We start from the raw sequence: 17,362 nt of genomic DNA on the forward strand, positions 1-17,362 counted from the left end.
TCACTGGTCTCTTACCATAACTACAGAGAGAGGAAGGACATCACTGGTCTCTTACCATAACTACAGAGAGAGGAAGGGCATCACTGGTCTCTTACCATAACTACAGAGAGAGGAAGGGCATCACTGGTCTCTTACCATAACTACAGAGAGAGGAAGGACATCACTGGTCTCTTACCATAACTACAGAGAGAGGAAGGACATCACTGGTCTCTTACCATAACTACAGAGAGAGGAAGGACATCACTGGTCTCTTACCATAACTACAGAGAGAGGAAGGGCTTCACTGGTCTCTTACCATAACTACAGAGAGAGGAAGGGCATCACTGGTCTCTTACCATAACTACAGAGCGAGGAAGGGCTTCACTGGTCTCTTACCATAACTACAGAGAGAGGAAGGACATCACTGGTCTCTTACCATAACTACAGAGAGAGGAAGGACATCACTGGTCTCTTACCATAACTACAGAGAGAGGAAGGACATCACTGGTCTCTTACCATAACTACAGAGAGAGGAAGGACATCACTGGTCTCTTACCATAACTACAGAGCGAGGAAGGGCTTCACTGGTCTCTTACCATAACTACAGAGAGAGGAAGGACATCACTGGTCTCTTACCATAACTACAGAGAGAGGAAGGACATCACTGGTCTCTTACCATAACTACAGAGAGAGGAAGGACATCACTGGTCTCTTACCATAACTACAGAGAGAGGAAGGACATCACTGGTCTCTTACCATAACTACAGAGAGAGGAAGGGACTGGTCTCTTACCATAACCATGAAATGCTGAATACAACAGGTGTAGTAGACCTTACAGTGAAATGCTGAATACAACAGGTGTAGTAGACCTCACAGTGAAATGCTGAATACAACAGGTGTAGTAGACCTCACAGTGAAATGCTGAATACAACAGGTGTAGTAGACCTCACAGTGAAATGCTGAATACAACAGGTGTAGTAGACCTTACAGTGAAATGCTGAATACAACAGGTGTAGTAGACCTCACAGTGAAATGCTGAATACAACAGGTGTAGTAGACCTCACAGTGAAATGCTGAATACAACAGGTGTAGTAGACCTCACAGTGAAATGCTGAATACAACAGGTGTAGTAGACCTTACAGTGAAATGCTGAATACAACAGGTGTAGTAGACCTTACAGTGAAATGCTGAATACAACAGGTGTAGTAGACCTCACAGTGAAATGCTGAATACAACAGGTGTAGTAGACCTTACAGTGAAATGCTGAATACAACAGGTGTAGTAGACCTTACAGTGAAATGCTGAATACAACAGGTGTAGTAGACCTCACAGTGAAATGCTGAATACAACAGGTGGAGTAGACCTCACAGTGAAATGCTGAATACAACAGGTGTAGTAGACCTTACAGTGAAATGCTGAATACAACAGGTGTAGTAGACCTCACAGTGAAATGCTGAATACAACAGGTGTAGTAGACCTTACAGTGAAATGCTGAATACAACAGGTGTAGTAGACCTTACAGTGAAATGCTGAATACAACAGGTGTAGTAGACCTTACAGTGAAATGCTGAATACAACAGGTGTAGTAGACCTTACAGTGAAATGCTGAATACAACAGGTGTAGTAGACCTTACAGTGAAATGCTGAATACAACAGGTGTAGTAGACCTTACAGTGAAATGCTGAATACAACAGGTGTAGTAGACCTCACAGTGAAATGCTGAATACAACAGGTGTAGTAGACCTCACAGTGAAATGCTGAATACAACAGGTGTAGTAGACCTCACAGTGAAATGCTGAATACAACAGGTGTAGTAGACCTTACAGTGAAATGCCGAATACAACAGGTGTAGTAGACCTTACAGTGAAATGCTGAATACAACAGGTGTAGTAGACCTCACAGTGAAATGCTGAATACAACAGGTGTAGTAGACCTCACAGTGAAATGCTGAATACAACAGGTGTAGTAGACCTCACAGTGAAATGCTGAATACAACAGGTGTAGTAGACCTCACAGTGAAATGCTGAATACAACAGGTGTAGTAGACCTCACAGTGAAATGCTGAATACAACAGGTGTAGTAGACCTTACAGTGAAATGCTGAATACAACAGGTGTAGTAGACCTTACAGTGAAATGCTGAATACAACAGGTGTAGTAGACCTCACAGTGAAATGCTGAATACAACAGGTGTAGTAGACCTCACAGTGAAATGCTGAATACAACAGGTGTAGTAGACCTCACAGTGAAATGCTGAATACAACAGGTGTAGTAGACCTTACAGTGAAATGCTGAATACAACAGGTGTAGTAGACCTTACAGTGAAATGCTTACTTACAGGCCCTTTAACCAACAGTGCAGTTCAAGAAATACAGTTCAGAAAATATTTAGATAATAGATAATAAACAGCAGCAGTGTGCAGGGTTAAAGGTTAGTTGAGGTAATTTACACATGTAAGTAGTGGTGAAGTAACTATGCATAGATAATAAACAGCAGCAGTGTGCAGGGTTAAAGGTCAGTTGAGGTAATCTACACATGTAAGTAGTGGTGAAGTAACTATGCATAGATAATAAACAGCAGCAGTGTGCAGGGTTAAAGGTCAGTTGAGGTAATTTACACATGTAAGTAGTGGTGAAGTAACTATGCATAGATAATAAACAGTGAGTAGCAGCAGTGTGCAGGGTTAAAGGTCAGTTGAGGTAATTTACACATGTAAGTAGTGGTGAAGTAACTATGCATAGATAATAAACAGCAGCAGTGTGCAGGGTTAAAGGTCAGTTGAGGTAATTTACACATGTAAGTAGTGGTGAAGTAACTATGCATAGATAATAAACAGTGAGTAGCAGCAGTGTGCAGGGTTAAAGGTTAGTTGAGGTAATTTACACATGTAAGTAGTGGTGAAGTAACTATGCATAGATAATAAACAGCAGCAGTGTACAATGTAAATTGTCAGGTGGCCATTTGATTCATTGTTCAGCAGCCTTATGGCTTGGGGGTAGAATCAGTGTACAACGATACATACGATTTTGTGCCAGAACATGTGACACTACTCTTAAGCTTGGCTATTGACTGTACCTGTTTCTAGACACCCCCCAGGGCCAGAATGATTGGGTTAGACTGTACCTGTTTCTAGACACCCCCCAGGGCCAGAATGATGGGGATAGACTGTACCTGTTTCTAGACGCCCCCCAGGGCCAGGATGATGGGGTTAGACTGTACCTGTTTCTAGACGACCCCCAGGGCCAGGATGATGGGGTTAGACTGTACCTGTTTCTAGACGCCCCCCAGGGCCAGGATGATGGGGTTAGACTATACCTGTTTCTAGACGCCCCCCAGGGCCAGGATGATGGGGTTAGACTGTACCTGTTTCTAGACGCCCCCAGGGCCAGAATGATGGGGTTAGACTGTACCTGTTTCTAGACACACCCCCAGGGCCAGAATGATGGGGTTAGACTGTGCCTGTTTCTAGACGCCCCCCAGGGCCAGGATGATGGGGTTAGACTGTACCTGTTTCTAGACACCCCCATGGCCAGAATGATGGGGTTAGACTGTACCTGTTTCTAGACGCCCCCCAGGGCCAGGATGATGGGGTTAGACTGTACCTGTTTCTAGACGCCCCCCAGGGCCAGGATGATGGGGTTAGACTGTACCTGTTTCTAGACGCCCCCAGGGCCAGAATGATGGGGTTAGACTGTACCTGTTTCTAGACGCCCCCCAGGGCCAGGATGATGGGGTTAGACTGTACCTGTTTCTAGACGCCCCCCAGGGCCAGAATGATGGGGTTAGACTGTACCTGTTTCTAGACACCCCCATGGCCAGAATGATGGGGTTAGACTGTACCTGTTTCTAGACGCCCCCAGGGCCAGGATGATGGGGATAGACTGTACCTGTTTCTAGACACCCCCAGGTCCAGGATGATGGGGATAGACTGTACCTGTTTCTAGACACCCCAGGGCCAGAATGATGGGGTTAGACTGTACCTGTTTCTAGACGCCCCCAGGGCCAGGATGATGGGGATAGACTGTACCTGTTTCTAGACACCCCCAGGTCCAGGATGATGGGGATAGACTGTACCTGTTTCTAGACACCCCCAGGGCCAGAATGATGGGGTTAGACTGTACCTGTTTCTAGACACCCCCAGGGCCAGGATGATGGGGATAGACTGTACCTGTTTCTAGACGCCCCCAGGGCCAGGATGATGGGGATAGACTGTACCTGTTTCTAGACACCCCCAGGTCCAGGATGATGGGGATAGACTGTACCTGTTTCTAGACACCCCAGGGCCAGAATGATGGGGTTAGACTGTACCTGTTTCTAGACGCCCCCCAGGGCCAGGATGATGGGGTTAGACTATACCTGTTTCTAGACGCCCCCCAGGGCCAGGATGATGGGGTTAGACTGTACCTGTTTCTAGACACCCCCATGGCCAGAATGATGGGGTTAGACTGTACCTGTTTCTAGACGCCCCCCAGGGCCAGGATGATGGGGTTAGACTGTACCTGTTTCTAGACGCCCCCCAGGGCCAGGATGATGGGGTTAGACTGTACCTGTTTCTAGACGCCCCCCAGGGCCAGGATGATGGGGTTAGACTGTACCTCTTTCTAGACACCCCCAGGGCCAGGGGGTAAGACTGTACCTGTTTCTAGATGCCCCCAGGGCCAGGATGATGGGGTCTGTGATCTCTATCATGGACTGCAGAGTGGATGTGACGACGATGAAGAGGATGATACTGAGGAGGAAGGTGCGTTGCAGAGCCTGCATGTCTAAAAGACCCGTCTGAAGAGCCAGCAGCAGCAACGTTACCCCCTCAGTCACACCTCTGGTGGGACACACACACACACACACACACACACACACACACACACACACACACACACACACACACACACACACACACACACACACACACACACACACACACACACACACACTAATACTTGTAATGGTGCTCCTGAGAGAAATTCAACCACATAATGAAACAGAGTCAATAAGTATTGCTGATTCTGTATATTCCCTCTATAGTGCACTGCAGAAGAGAATAGGGTCCTGGTCTACAGTAGTGTTCTATATAGGGTCCTGGTCTACAGTAGTGTACTATATAGGGTCCTGGTCTACAGTAGTGTTCTATATAGGGTCCTGGTCTACAGTAGTGTTCTATATAGGGTCCTGGTCTACAGTAGTGTTCTATATAGGGTCCTGGTCTACAGTAGTGTTCTATATAGGGTCCTGGTCTACAGTAGTGTACTATATAGGGTCCTGGTCTACAGTAGTGTACTATATAGGGTCCTGGTCAACAGTAGTGTACTATATAGGGTCCTGGTCTACAGTAGTGTTCTATATAGGGTCCTGGTCTACAGTAGTGTACTATATAGGGTCCTGGTCTACAGTAGTGTACTATATAGGGTCCTGGTCAACAGTAGTGTACTATATAGGGTCCTGGTCTACAGTAGTGTTCTATATAGGGTCCTGGTCTACAGTAGTGTACTATATAGGGTCCTGGTCTACAGTAGTGTACTATATAGGGTCCTGGTCAACAGTAGTGTACTATATAGGGTCCTGGTCTACAGTAGTGTTCTATATAGGGTCCTGGTCTACAGTAGTGTTCTATATAGGGTCCTGGTCAACAGTAGTGTACTATATAGGGTCCTGGTCTACAGTAGTGTACTATATAGGGTCCTGGTCTACAGTAGTGTACTATATAGGGTCCTGGTCAACAGTAGTGTACTATATAGGGTCCTGGTCTACAGTAGTGTTCTATATAGGGTCCTGGTCTACAGTAGTGTACTATATAGGGTCCTGGTCTACAGTAGTGTACTATATAGGGTCCTGGTCAACAGTAGTGTACTATATAGGGTCCTGGTCTACAGTAGTGTTCTATATAGGGTCCTGGTCTACAGTAGTGTTCTATATAGGGTCCTGGTCAACAGTAGTGTACTATATAGGGCCCTGGTCTACAGTAGTGTTCTATATAGGGCCCTGGTCTACAGTAGTGTTCTATATAGGGTCCTGGTCAACAGTAGTGTTCTATATAGGGCCCTGGTCTACAGTAGTGTTCTATATAGGGCCCTGGTCTACAGTAGTGTTCTATATAGGGTCCTGGTCAACAGTAGTGTACTATATAGGGTCCTGGTCTACAGTAGTGTTCTATATAGGGTCCTGGTCAACAGTAGTGTACTATATAGGGTCCTGGTCAACAGTAGTGTACTATATAGGGCCCTGGTCTACAGTAGTGTTCTATATAGGGTCCTGGTCTACAGTAGTGTTCTATATAGGGTCCTGGTCAACAGTAGTGTTCTATATAGGGTCCTGGTCAACAGTAGTGTACTATATAGGGTCCTGGTCTACAGTAGTGTTCTATATAGGGTCCTGGTCTACAGTAGTGTTCTATATAGGGTCCTGGTCAACAGTAGTGTACTATATAGGGTCCTGGTCTACAGTAGTGTACTATATAGGGTCCTGGTCTACAGTAGTGTACTATATAGGGTCCTGGTCAACAGTAGTGTACTATATAGGGTCCTGGTCTACAGTAGTGTTCTATATAGGGTCCTGGTCTACAGTAGTGTACTATATAGGGTCCTGGTCTACAGTAGTGTACTATATAGGGTCCTGGTCAACAGTAGTGTACTATATAGGGTCCTGGTCTACAGTAGTGTTCTATATAGGGTCCTGGTCTACAGTAGTGTTCTATATAGGGTCCTGGTCAACAGTAGTGTACTATATAGGGTCCTGGTCTACAGTAGTGTTCTATAGGGAATAGGGTCCTGGTCAACAGTAGTGTTCTATATAGGGAATAGGGTCCTGGTCTACAGTAGTGTTCTATATATGGTCCTGGTCTACAGTAGTGTTCTATATAGGGTCCTGGTCTACAGTAGTGTTCTATATAGGGTCCTGGTCAACAGTAGTGTTCTATATAGGGCCCTGGTCTACAGTAGTGTTCTATATAGGGTCCTGGTCTACAGTAGTGTTCTATATAGGGCCCTGGTCTACAGTAGTGTTCTATATAGGGCCCTGGTCAACAGTAGTGTTCTATATAGGGAATAGGGTCCTGGTCAACAGTAGTGTTCTATATAGGGTCCTGGTCAACAGTAGTGTTCTATATAGGGAATAGGGTCCTGGTCTACAGTAGTGTACTATATAGGGTCCTGGTCAACAGTAGTGTTCTATATAGGGAATAGGGTCCTGGTCAACAGTAGTGTACTATATAGGGTCCTGGTCAACAGTAGTGTTCTATATAGGGAATAGGGTCCTGGTCAACAGTAGTGTTCTATATAGGGTCCTGGTCAACAGTAGTGTTCTATATAGGGAATAGGGTCCTGGTCAACAGTAGTGTTCTATATAGGGTCCTGGTCTACAGTAGTGTACTATATAGGGAATAGGGCCCTGGTCTACAGTAGTGTACTATATAGGGTCCTGGTCTACAGTAGTGTTCTATATAGGGCCCTGGTCTACAGTAGTGTTCTATATAGGGTCCTGGTCAACAGTAGTGTACTATATAGGGTCCTGGTCAACAGTAGTGTACTATATAGGGTCCTGGTCTACAGTAGTGTTCTATATAGGGTCCTGGTCTACAGTAGTGTTCTATATAGGGTCCTGGTCTACAGTAGTGTACTATATAGGGCACTGGTCTACAGTAGTGTTCTATATAGGGTCCTGGTCTACAGTAGTATACTATATAGGGCCCTGGTCTACAGTAGTGTTCTATATAGGGTCCTGGTCTACAGTAGTATACTATATAGGGCCCTAGTCTACAGTAGTGTTCTATATAGGGTCCTGGTCTACAGTAGTGTTCTATATAGGGCCCTGGTCTACAGTAGTGTTCTATATAGGGCCCTGGTCTACAGTAGTGTTCTATATAGGGTCCTGGTCTACAGTAGTGTACTATATAGGGTCCTGGTCTACAGTAGTGTTCTATATAGGGCCCTGGTCTACAGTAGTGTTCTATATAGGGTCCTGGTCTACAGTAGTGTTCTATATAGGGCCCTGGTCTACAGTAGTGTTCTATATAGGGTCCTGGTCAACAGTAGTGTTCTATATAGGGTCCTGGTCTACAGTAGTGTTCTATATAGGGAATAGGGCCCTGGTCTACAGTAGTGTTCTATATAGGGTCCTGGTCTACAGTAGTGTTCTATATAGGGCCCTGGTCTACAGTAGTGTTCTATATAGGGTCCTGGTCTACAGTAGTGTACTATATAGGGCCCTGGTCTACAGTAGTGTTCTATATAGGGTCCTGGTCTACAGTAGTGTTCTATATAGGGTCCTGGTCAACAGTAGTGTTCTATATAGGGTCCTGGTCTACAGTAGTGTACTATATAGGAATAGGGCCCTGGTCTACAGTAGTGTACTATATAGGATCCTGGTCTACAGTAGTGTACTATATAGGGCCCTGGTCTACAGTAGTGTTCTATATAAGGTCCTGGTCTACAGTAGTGTACTATATAGGGCCCTGGTCTACAGTAGTGTTCTCTATAAGGTCCTGGTCTACAGTAGTGTTCTATATAGGGCCCTGGTCTACAGTAGTGTTCTATATAGGGTCCTGGTCTACAGTAGTGTTCTATATATGGTCCTGGTCTACAGTAGTGTTCTATATAGGGTCCTGGTCTACAGTAGTGTTCTATATAGGGTCCTGGTCAACAGTAGTGTTCTATATAGGGTCCTGGTCTACAGTAGTATACTATATAGGGCCCTGGTCTACAGTAGTGTTCTATATAGGGTCCTGGTCTACAGTAGTGTTCTATATAGGGTCCTGGTCTACAGTAGTGTTCTATATAGGGTCCTGGTCTACAGTAGTGTTCTATATAGGGTCCTGGTCAACAGTAGTGTACTATATAGGGAATAGGGTCCTGGTCAACAGTAGTGTTCTATATAGGGTCCTGGTCTACAGTCGTGTTCTATATAGGGTCCTGGTCTACAGTAGTATACTATATAGGGAATAGGGTCCTGGTCAACAGTAGTGTACTATATAGGGAATAGGGTCCTGGTCAACAGTAGTGTACTATATAGGGAATAGGGCCCTGGTCAACAGTAGTGCACTAAATAGGGAATAGGGCCCTGGTCAAAAGTAGTGTTCTATATAGGGAATAGAGTGCCATTTGGGATGCAGACCTAGACACCTGCCTTGTGTAACTCAACTCTCCAGCTCACCTGTGCATGACGTTGTCATTCTGTACTGCAGTGTAGCCCCCCAGGTAGAACTTGGTGAGGTTGAGCAGCCCCAGGCCCAGGTAAGACACCACCGACGTCAGGCCCAGCAGGGAGTAGGGCGTGACACAGCACTCAGAGACACTGAGGAGGGAACACAGACAGACAGACAGACAGACAGACAGACAGACAGACAGACAGACAGACAGACAGACAGACAGACAGACAGACAGACAGACAGACAGACAGACAGACAGACAGACAGACAGACAGAGACAGACAGACAGAGACAGACAGAGACAGACAGACAGACAGACAGACAGACAGACAGACAGACAGACAGACAGACAGACAGAGACAGAGACAGAGACAGAGACAGACAGACAGACAGACAGACAGACAGACAGACAGACAGACAGACAGACAGACAGACAGACATCTTCAGAGCCTTCAGAAAGTATTCACACCCTTTTACACATTTGGTTGTGTTACATAGTGGGATTAGAATGGATTCAAGACATAGTGGGATTAAAATGGATTCAAGACATAGTGGGATTAAAATGGATTCAAGACATAGTGGGATTAAAATGTATTCAAGACATAGTGGGATTAAAATGGATTCAAGACATAGTGGGATTAAAATGGATTCAATACATAGTGGGATTAAAATGTATTCAAGACATAGTGGGATTAAAATGGATTCAAGACATAGTGGGATTAAAATGGATTCAATACATAGTGGGATTAAAATGGATTCAAGACATAGTGGGATTAAAATGGATTCAAGACATAGTGGGATTAAAATGGATTCAAGACATAGTGGGATTAAAATGGATTCAAGACATAGTGGGATTAAAATGTATTCAAGACATAGTGGGATTAAAATGGATTCAAGACATAGTGGGATTAAAATGGATTCAAGACATAGTGGGATTAAAATGGATTCAAGACATAGTGGGATTAAAATGGATTCAAGACATAGTGGGATTAAAATGGATCTCATTTTAATTTTTGTGTAGATTGTAACGATCTACACAAAATACTCTAATGTCAAAGTGTAAGAAAAATGCCAAACTTTCTAAAAGATGAAAAATAAAACACTTTCTTGATGACATAAATGTTCAACCCTGAGTCAATAGATGTTAGAAGCACCTTTGGCAGCGATTACAGCTGTGTCTCTAAGTCTCTAAGAGCTGTGAGTCTTTCTGGGTAAGTCTCTAAGAGCTGTGAGTCTTTCTGGGTAAGTCTCTAAGAGCTGTGAGTCTTTCTGGGTAAGTCTCTAAGAGCTGTGAGGCTTTCTGGGTAAGTCTAAGAGCTGTGAGTCTTTCTGGGTAAGTCTCTAAGAGCTGTGAGTCTTTCTGGGTAAATCTCTAAGAGCTTTGCACACCTGGATTGTACAATATTTGCACATTATTAATTTTACAATTCTTTAAGCTCTGTCAAGTTGTTTGTTGATCATTGCTAGACAGCCATTTTCAAGCCGATTTGGGGCGACCGGACCAAATGCACATAGAAATGTACGCTATAGATCAGTCATTCTCATTGAAAGCCAGTCTAAGAAGCTGTAGATCTGTTCTATGTACGTTATTTCTATGCTTCCCGTTCTTAAATTTAGTTTTCATGTCTTTTACTTTCGGTTTTGTACACCAGCTTCAAAGAGCTGAAAACAAAATATATTTTGGGGGTTTTATGGAAAATCTATTTCACAGCGGTTTAGATGCTACACTGATTCTCTACAACATATTCGTTTATATATTTGTCACATAAACTGAAATTAAGGACAAACTATTTTTGGAGCAATTTAGTGCATAGTGCATCTCTAAGTCAAAACTGTAACTAGGCCACTAGGGAACATTCAGCGTCGTCTTGGGAAGCGACTCCAGTGTAGATGTGGCCTTGTGTTTTAGGTTATTGTCCTGCTGAAAGGTGAATTCATCTCCCGGTGTCTGGTGGAAGGCAGACTGAACCAGGTTATTGTCCTGCTGAAAGGTGAATTCATCTCCCAATATCTGGTGGAAGGCAGACTGAACCAGGTTATTGTCCTGCTGAAAGGTGAATTCATCTCCCAATGTCTGGTGGAAAGCAGACTGAACCAGGTTATTGTCCTGCTGAAAGGTGAATTCATCTCCCAGTGTCTGGTGGAAGGCAGACTGAACCAGGTTATTGTCCTGCTGAAAGGTGAATTTCTTCTCCCAATGTCTGGTGGAAAGCAGACTGAACCAGGTTATTGTCCTGCTGAAAGGTGAATTCATCTCCCAGTGTCTGGTGGAAAGCAGACTGAACCAGGTTATTGTCCTGCTGAAAGGTGAATTCATCTCCCAGTGTCTGGGGAAAGCAGACTGAACCAGGTTATTGTCCTGCTGAAAGGTGAATTCATCTCCCAGTGTCTGGTGGAAAGCAGACTGAACCAGGTTATTGTCCTGCTGAAAGGTGAATTCATCTCCCAGTGTCTGGTGGAAAGCAGACTGAACCAGGTTATTGTCCTGCTGAAAGGTGAATTCTTCTCCCAGTGTCTGGTGGAAGGCAGACTGAACCAGGTTATTGTCTTGCTGAAAGGTGAATTCATCTCCCAGTGTCTGGTGGAAAGCAGACTGAACCAGGTTATTGTCCTGCTGAAAGGTGAATTTCTTCTCCCAATGTCTGGTGGAAGGCAGACTGAACCAGGTTATTGTCCTGCTGAAAGGTGAATTTCTTCTCCCAATGTCTGGTGGAAGGCAGACTGAACCAGGTTATTGTCCTGCTGAAAGGTGAATTTCTTCTCCCAATGTCTGGTGGAAGGCAGACTGAACCAGGTTATTGTCCTGCTGAAAGGTGAATTTCTTCTCCCAATGTCTGGTGGAAGGCAGACTGAACCAGGTTATTGTCCTGCTGAAAGGTGAATTTCTTCTCCCAATGTCTGGTGGAAGGCAGACAACCAGGTTTTCCTCTGGTTTTTTTTCCTGAGCTTAACTCCAGTATGTTTATGTTTATCCTTAAACTCCCTAGTCAACAAACATGAATGACATCACACTTGCTCAGACCCACATGTTCCCACAATATCAACACCAAATGTTGTTTCTAATAACTTGTAAGACTCTGCCCCGTATCACTTCAGATTGCGTTACGTTGTTTCTGTCGCTAGACAGATTTTAATTTTTTTTATATTTCAATAAAACATCTGTTATGTTATTAATGTTTGTTGAAATGTATACATGGAAATGTTTACATTGTCTATTGTTTTTGTCGATGTATGTTTGTGTTTATTGTAAAAATATAAGCAAAAAAAACTCCCTAGTCCTTGCCGATGACAAGCATACCCATAACATGATACAGCCACCACCATGCTTGAAAATATGAAGAGTGGTACTCAGTGATGTTGTGATGGAGTTGTCCCAAAAATACAGTACACACTTTGTATTCATAAAGCCATATGTTTTTCAGTAATACTTTAGAGCCGTGTTGCAAACAGGAAGCATGTTTTGGAATATTGTTATTCTGTACAAGATTCATTCTTTTCACTCTGTCATTCAGGTTCATTGTTGATCATTGTTGATTAACTATCGTAGCCATTAAACTCTGTAACTGTTTTAAAGTTAACATTTGTCTCATGATGAAATCCCTGCGCGATTTCCTTCCTCTCCGAGTTAGGAAGGACGCCTGTATCTTTGTAGTGACTGGGTGTATTGATACATCATCCAGAGTGACTTTAATAACGTCACCATGCTCAAAGGGATATTCACCCATCTACCAATAGATGTCCTTCTTTGCGAGGCTTTGGAAAACCTCCCTGGTCTCTGTGGTTGAATCTGTGTTTGCACTAGTATAAACCACCCTTTAGTCTTGGTTGTTTAGTACATGGCATCCAATGTGAATCCTTAACGAGATGGGCGGGGCTAAAGCTTAAGAGGGTGTGAACGATGCTGAATGGGTGGGGCTAAAAGCTTAAGAGGGTGAGAACGATGCTGAATGGGTGGGGCTAAAGCTTAAGAGGGTGTGAACGATGCTGAATGGGTGGGGCTAAAAGCTTAAGAGGGTGTGAACGATGCTGAATGGGTGGGGCTAAAGCTTAAGAGGGTGTGAACGATGCTGAATGGGTGGGGCTAAAAGCTTAAGAGGGTGTGAACGATGCTGAATGGGTGGGGCTAAAGCTTAAGAGGGTGTGAAAGATGCTGAATGGGTGGGGCTAAAGCTTAAGAGGGTGTGAACAATGCTGAATGGGTGGGGCTAAAGCTTAAGAGGGTGTGAACGATGCTGAATGGGTGGGGCTAAAGCTTAAGAGGGTGTGAACGATGCTGAATGGGTGGGGCTAAAGCTTAAGAGGGTGTGAACGATGCTGAATGGGTGGGGCTAAAGCTTAGGAGGGTGTGAACGATGCTGAATGGGTGGGGCTAAAGCTTAAGAGGGTGTGAACGATGCTGAATGGGTGGGGCTAAAGCTTAAGAGGGTGTGAACGATGCTGAATGGGTGGGGCTAAAGCTTAAGAGGGTGTGAACGATGCTGAATGGGTGGGGCTAAAGCTTAAGAGGGTGTGAACGATGCTGAATGGGTGGGGCTAAAGCTTAAGAGGGTGTGAACGATGCTGAATGGGTGGGGCTAAAGCTTAAGAGGGTGTGAACGATGCTGAATGGGTGGGGCTAAAGCTTAAGAGGGTGTGAACGATGCTGAATGGGTGGGGCTAAAGCTTAAGAGGGTGTGAACGATGCTGAATGGGTGGGGCTAAAAGCTTAGGAGGGTGTGAACGATGCTGAATGGGTGGGGCTAAAAGCTTAAGAGGGTGTGAACGATGCTGAATGGGTGGGGCTAAAGCTTAAGAGGGTGTGAACGATGCTGAATGGGTGGGGCTAAAGCTTAAGAGGGTGTGAACGATGCTGAATGGGTGGGGCTAAAGCTTAAGAGGGTGTGAACGATGCTGAATGGGTGGGGCTAAAGCTTAAGAGGGTGTGAACGATGCTGAATGGGTGGGGCTAAAGCTTAGGAGGATGTGAACGATGCTGAATGGGTGGGGCTAAAGCTTAAGAGGGTGTGAACGATGCTGAATGGGTGGGGCTAAAGCTTAAGAGGGTGTGAACGATGCTGAATGGGTGGGGCTAAAGCTTAAGAGGGTGTGAACGATGCTGAATGGGTGGGGCTAAAGCTTAAGAGGGTGTGAACGATGCTGAATGGGTGGGGCTAAAGCTTAAGAGGGTGTGAACGATGCTGAATGGGTGGGGCTAAAGCTTAAGAGGGTGTGAACGATGCTGAATGGGTGGGGCTAAAGCTTAAGAGGGTGTGAACGATGCTGAATGGGTGGGGCTAAAGCTTAAGAGGGTGTGAACGATGCTGAATGGGTGGGGCTAAAAGCTTAAGAGGGTGAGAACGATGCTGAATGGGTGGGGCTAAAAGCTTAAGAGGGTGTGAACGATGCTGAATGGGTGGGGCTAAAGCTTAAGAGGGTGTGAACGATGCTGAATGGGTGGGGCTAAAGCTTAAGAGGGTGTGAACGATGCTGAATGGGTGGGGCTAAAGCTTAAGAGGGTGTGAACGATGCTGAATGGGTGGGGCTAAAGCGTAAGAGGGTGTGAACGATGCTGAATGGGTGGGGCTAAAGCTTAGGAGGGTGTGAACGATGCTGAATGGGTGGGGCTAAAAGCTTAAGAGGGTGTGAACGATGCTGAATGGGTGGGGCTAAAGCTTAAGAGGGTGTGAACAATGCTGAATGGGTGGGGCTAAAAGCTTAAGAGGGTGTGAACAATGTTGAATGGGTGGGGCTAAAGCTTAAGAGGGTGTGAACAATGCTGAATGGGTGGGGCTAAAGCTTAAGAGGGTGTGAACAATGCTGAATGGGTGGGGCTAAAGCTTAAGAGGGTGTGAACGATGCTGAATGGGTGGGGCTAAAAGCTTAAGAGGGTGTGAACGATGCTGAATGGGTGGGGCTAAAGCTTAAGAGGGTGTGAACGATGCTGAATGGGTGGGGCTAAAGCTTAAGAGGGTGTGAACGATGCTGAATGGGTGGGGCTAAAGCTTAAGAGGGTGTGAACGATGCTGAATGGTTGTAGACAAAGAAGAGCTCTCCAGGAGGTGTACCAAAAATATTCAAAGGCCATTTTCTCAAAAATGCAGAATTACTTTCCCATTGTTCCTCAACTGTAGTGTATAATATACCATTTTATAGCTCTGAGTTTCTACTTTTATCCAATGTAAAAAAGACCATTTCAAATGTTACTACATAAGACCGAATAGTGCCAGTCAGTCACATTGTTACTCCTGAACTTATTTAGGCTTTGCCATAACAAAGGAGTAGAATACTTATTGACTCCAAGACATTTCAGCTTTTCATTAATTTGTAAAAATGTCTAAAAACATAATTCCACTTTGACATTATGGGGTATTGTGGGTAGGCCAGGGACACAACATTTCAATTTAAAATCCATTTTTAAATTCTGTCTGTAAGATAACAAAATGTAGAAACACTTAAGGGGTATGAATACTTTCTGAAAGCACTGTAGATACACATACTGGTATCATGGATCTACAGGAGACTCAATACACATTTCTACCCAGAGTATGAGTGGTTGAGTTAGTGTACCAGAGAATTACTTGTATCTCTAATGACTGTACCAGTCTACAGAGACCATGGCCCAGAGAGTCTTAGGAGCCAGGCGGTGAATTACCAGTCAGGGGAAGTCTACAGAGACCATGGCCCAGAGAGTCTTAGGAGCCAGGCGGTGAATTACCAGTCAGGGGAAGTCTACAGAGACCATGGCCCAGAGAGTCTTAGGAGCCAGGCGGTGAATTACATGTATCTCTATGTCTACAGAGACCATGGCCCAGAGAGTCTTAGGAGCCAGGCGGTGAATTACCAGTCAGGGGAAGTCTACAGAGACCATGGCCCAGAGAGTCTTAGGAGCCAGGCGGTGAATTACCAGTCAGGGGAAGTCTACAGAGACCATGGCCCAGAGAGTCTTAGGAGCCAGGCGGTGAATTACCAGTCAGGGGAAGTCTACAGAGACCATGGCCCAGAGAGTCTTAGGAGCCAGGCGGTGAATTACCAGTCAGGGGAAGTCTACAGAGACCATGGCCCAGAGAGTCTTAGGAGCCAGGCGGTGAATTACCAGTCAGGGGAAGTCTACAGAGACCATGGCCCAGAGAGTCTTAGGAGCCAGGCGGTGAATTACCAGTCAGGGGAAGTCTACAGAGACCATGGCCCAGAGAGTCTTAGGAGCCAGGCGGTGAATTACATGTATCTCTAATGGTGGACGTGGAAACGCAGGTTTAGGTGTAGCACCGTACATGTATCAAGGGGTTGCAGCTTTCCCAAAAAATCCCTGATTGGAGGAATTTCCTGAATTTCCTGCTTATTGCCTTCTGATTCTATGGAATCTTCCAACCGGGATTTCTGGAAAACCTGTTAATCTTGGGAAAGTTAACTGAATTATGTAACCCTTCATGTATCTCTACGGAGTGTACCTTGTGAGGAGGAAGAACAGCACCCCCTCGTGGCTGCCTGTTGTATTGTTGGTCATGGAGTAAGAACACAGCTGGACCACAAACAGCACAGACCAGAACACACTGAACAACACTGGCACTGCAAACTGATTCCAGAGAGAGATAGTCACCGCTAGGAGTCTATACAGCTCTATCACCTGAGAGAGAGACAGAGAGAGAGACAGAGAGAGAGAGAGAGAGAGAGGAATAACGTGAGTGGGTTAGTCATGTGTGAACAGAGACGGGTAGATGGTAGACTGGGTTAGTCATGTGTGATCAGAGATGGGTAGATGGTAGACTGGGTTAGTCATGTGTGATCAGAGATGGGTAGATGGTAGACTGGGTTAGTCATGTGTGAACAGAGATGGGTAGATGGTAGACTGGGTTAGTCATGTGTGAACAGAGATGGGTAGATGGTAGACTGGGTTAGTCATGTGTGATCAGAGATGGGTAGATGGTAGACTGGGTTAGTCATGTGTGAACAGAGACGGGTAGATGGTAGACTGGGTTAGTCATGTGTGATCAGAGATGGGTAGATGGTAGACTGGGTTAGTCATGTGTGATCAGAGAAGGGTAGATGGTAGACTGGGTTAGTCATGTGTGATCAGAGATGGGTAGATGGTAGACTGGGTTAGTCATGTGTGAACAGAGACGGGTAGATGGTAGACTGGGTTAGTCATGTGTGAACAGAGGTGGTAGAGGGGAGGGGGTTAGAGTGGATATCACTGTGGTAAGGGGGTTAGAGTGGAGGGGGTTAGAGGGGATATCACTGTGGTGAGGGGGTTAGAGGGGATATCACTGTGG

The 17,362-nt window shown here is 45.2% G+C and overlaps 1 protein-coding gene and 1 long non-coding RNA gene across 9 annotated transcripts in view; one reads left to right on the forward strand and one right to left on the reverse strand.

Annotated features, from left to right (window-relative positions):
• The window catches only part of zmp:0000000662 (RING finger protein 145), a 32,979-nt gene that overhangs the window by 8,222 nt on the left and 7,395 nt on the right, over positions 1-17,362 (reverse strand). The window contains exons 6-8 of the mRNA XM_052495836.1: positions 16,541-16,716; positions 9,119-9,259; positions 4,614-4,796 (exon numbers count right to left, since the gene is read on the reverse strand). Coding sequence (XP_052351796.1) covers positions 4,614-4,796; positions 9,119-9,259; positions 16,541-16,716 — 500 coding nt within the window. The remainder of the gene's footprint in view (positions 1-4,613; positions 4,797-9,118; positions 9,260-16,540; positions 16,717-17,362) is intronic.
• On the forward strand, positions 720-2,967 carry LOC127915696 (uncharacterized). Of its 8 annotated transcripts, none has more exons than XR_008091669.1 (4): positions 720-1,749; positions 2,282-2,491; positions 2,576-2,666; positions 2,751-2,967. It is a non-coding gene; the product is annotated as an uncharacterized LOC127915696 (long non-coding RNA). The 8 variants fall into 8 exon arrangements; XR_008091670.1 differs by lacking the exon at positions 720-1,749 and adding an exon at positions 1,761-2,205; XR_008091666.1 differs by lacking the exon at positions 2,751-2,967 and having other exon boundaries at positions 2,282-2,417; positions 2,586-2,723.

This window comes from Oncorhynchus keta, chromosome 35 (assembly GCF_023373465.1).
Source record: "Oncorhynchus keta strain PuntledgeMale-10-30-2019 chromosome 35, Oket_V2, whole genome shotgun sequence".
NCBI lineage: Eukaryota > Metazoa > Chordata > Actinopteri > Salmoniformes > Salmonidae > Oncorhynchus > Oncorhynchus keta.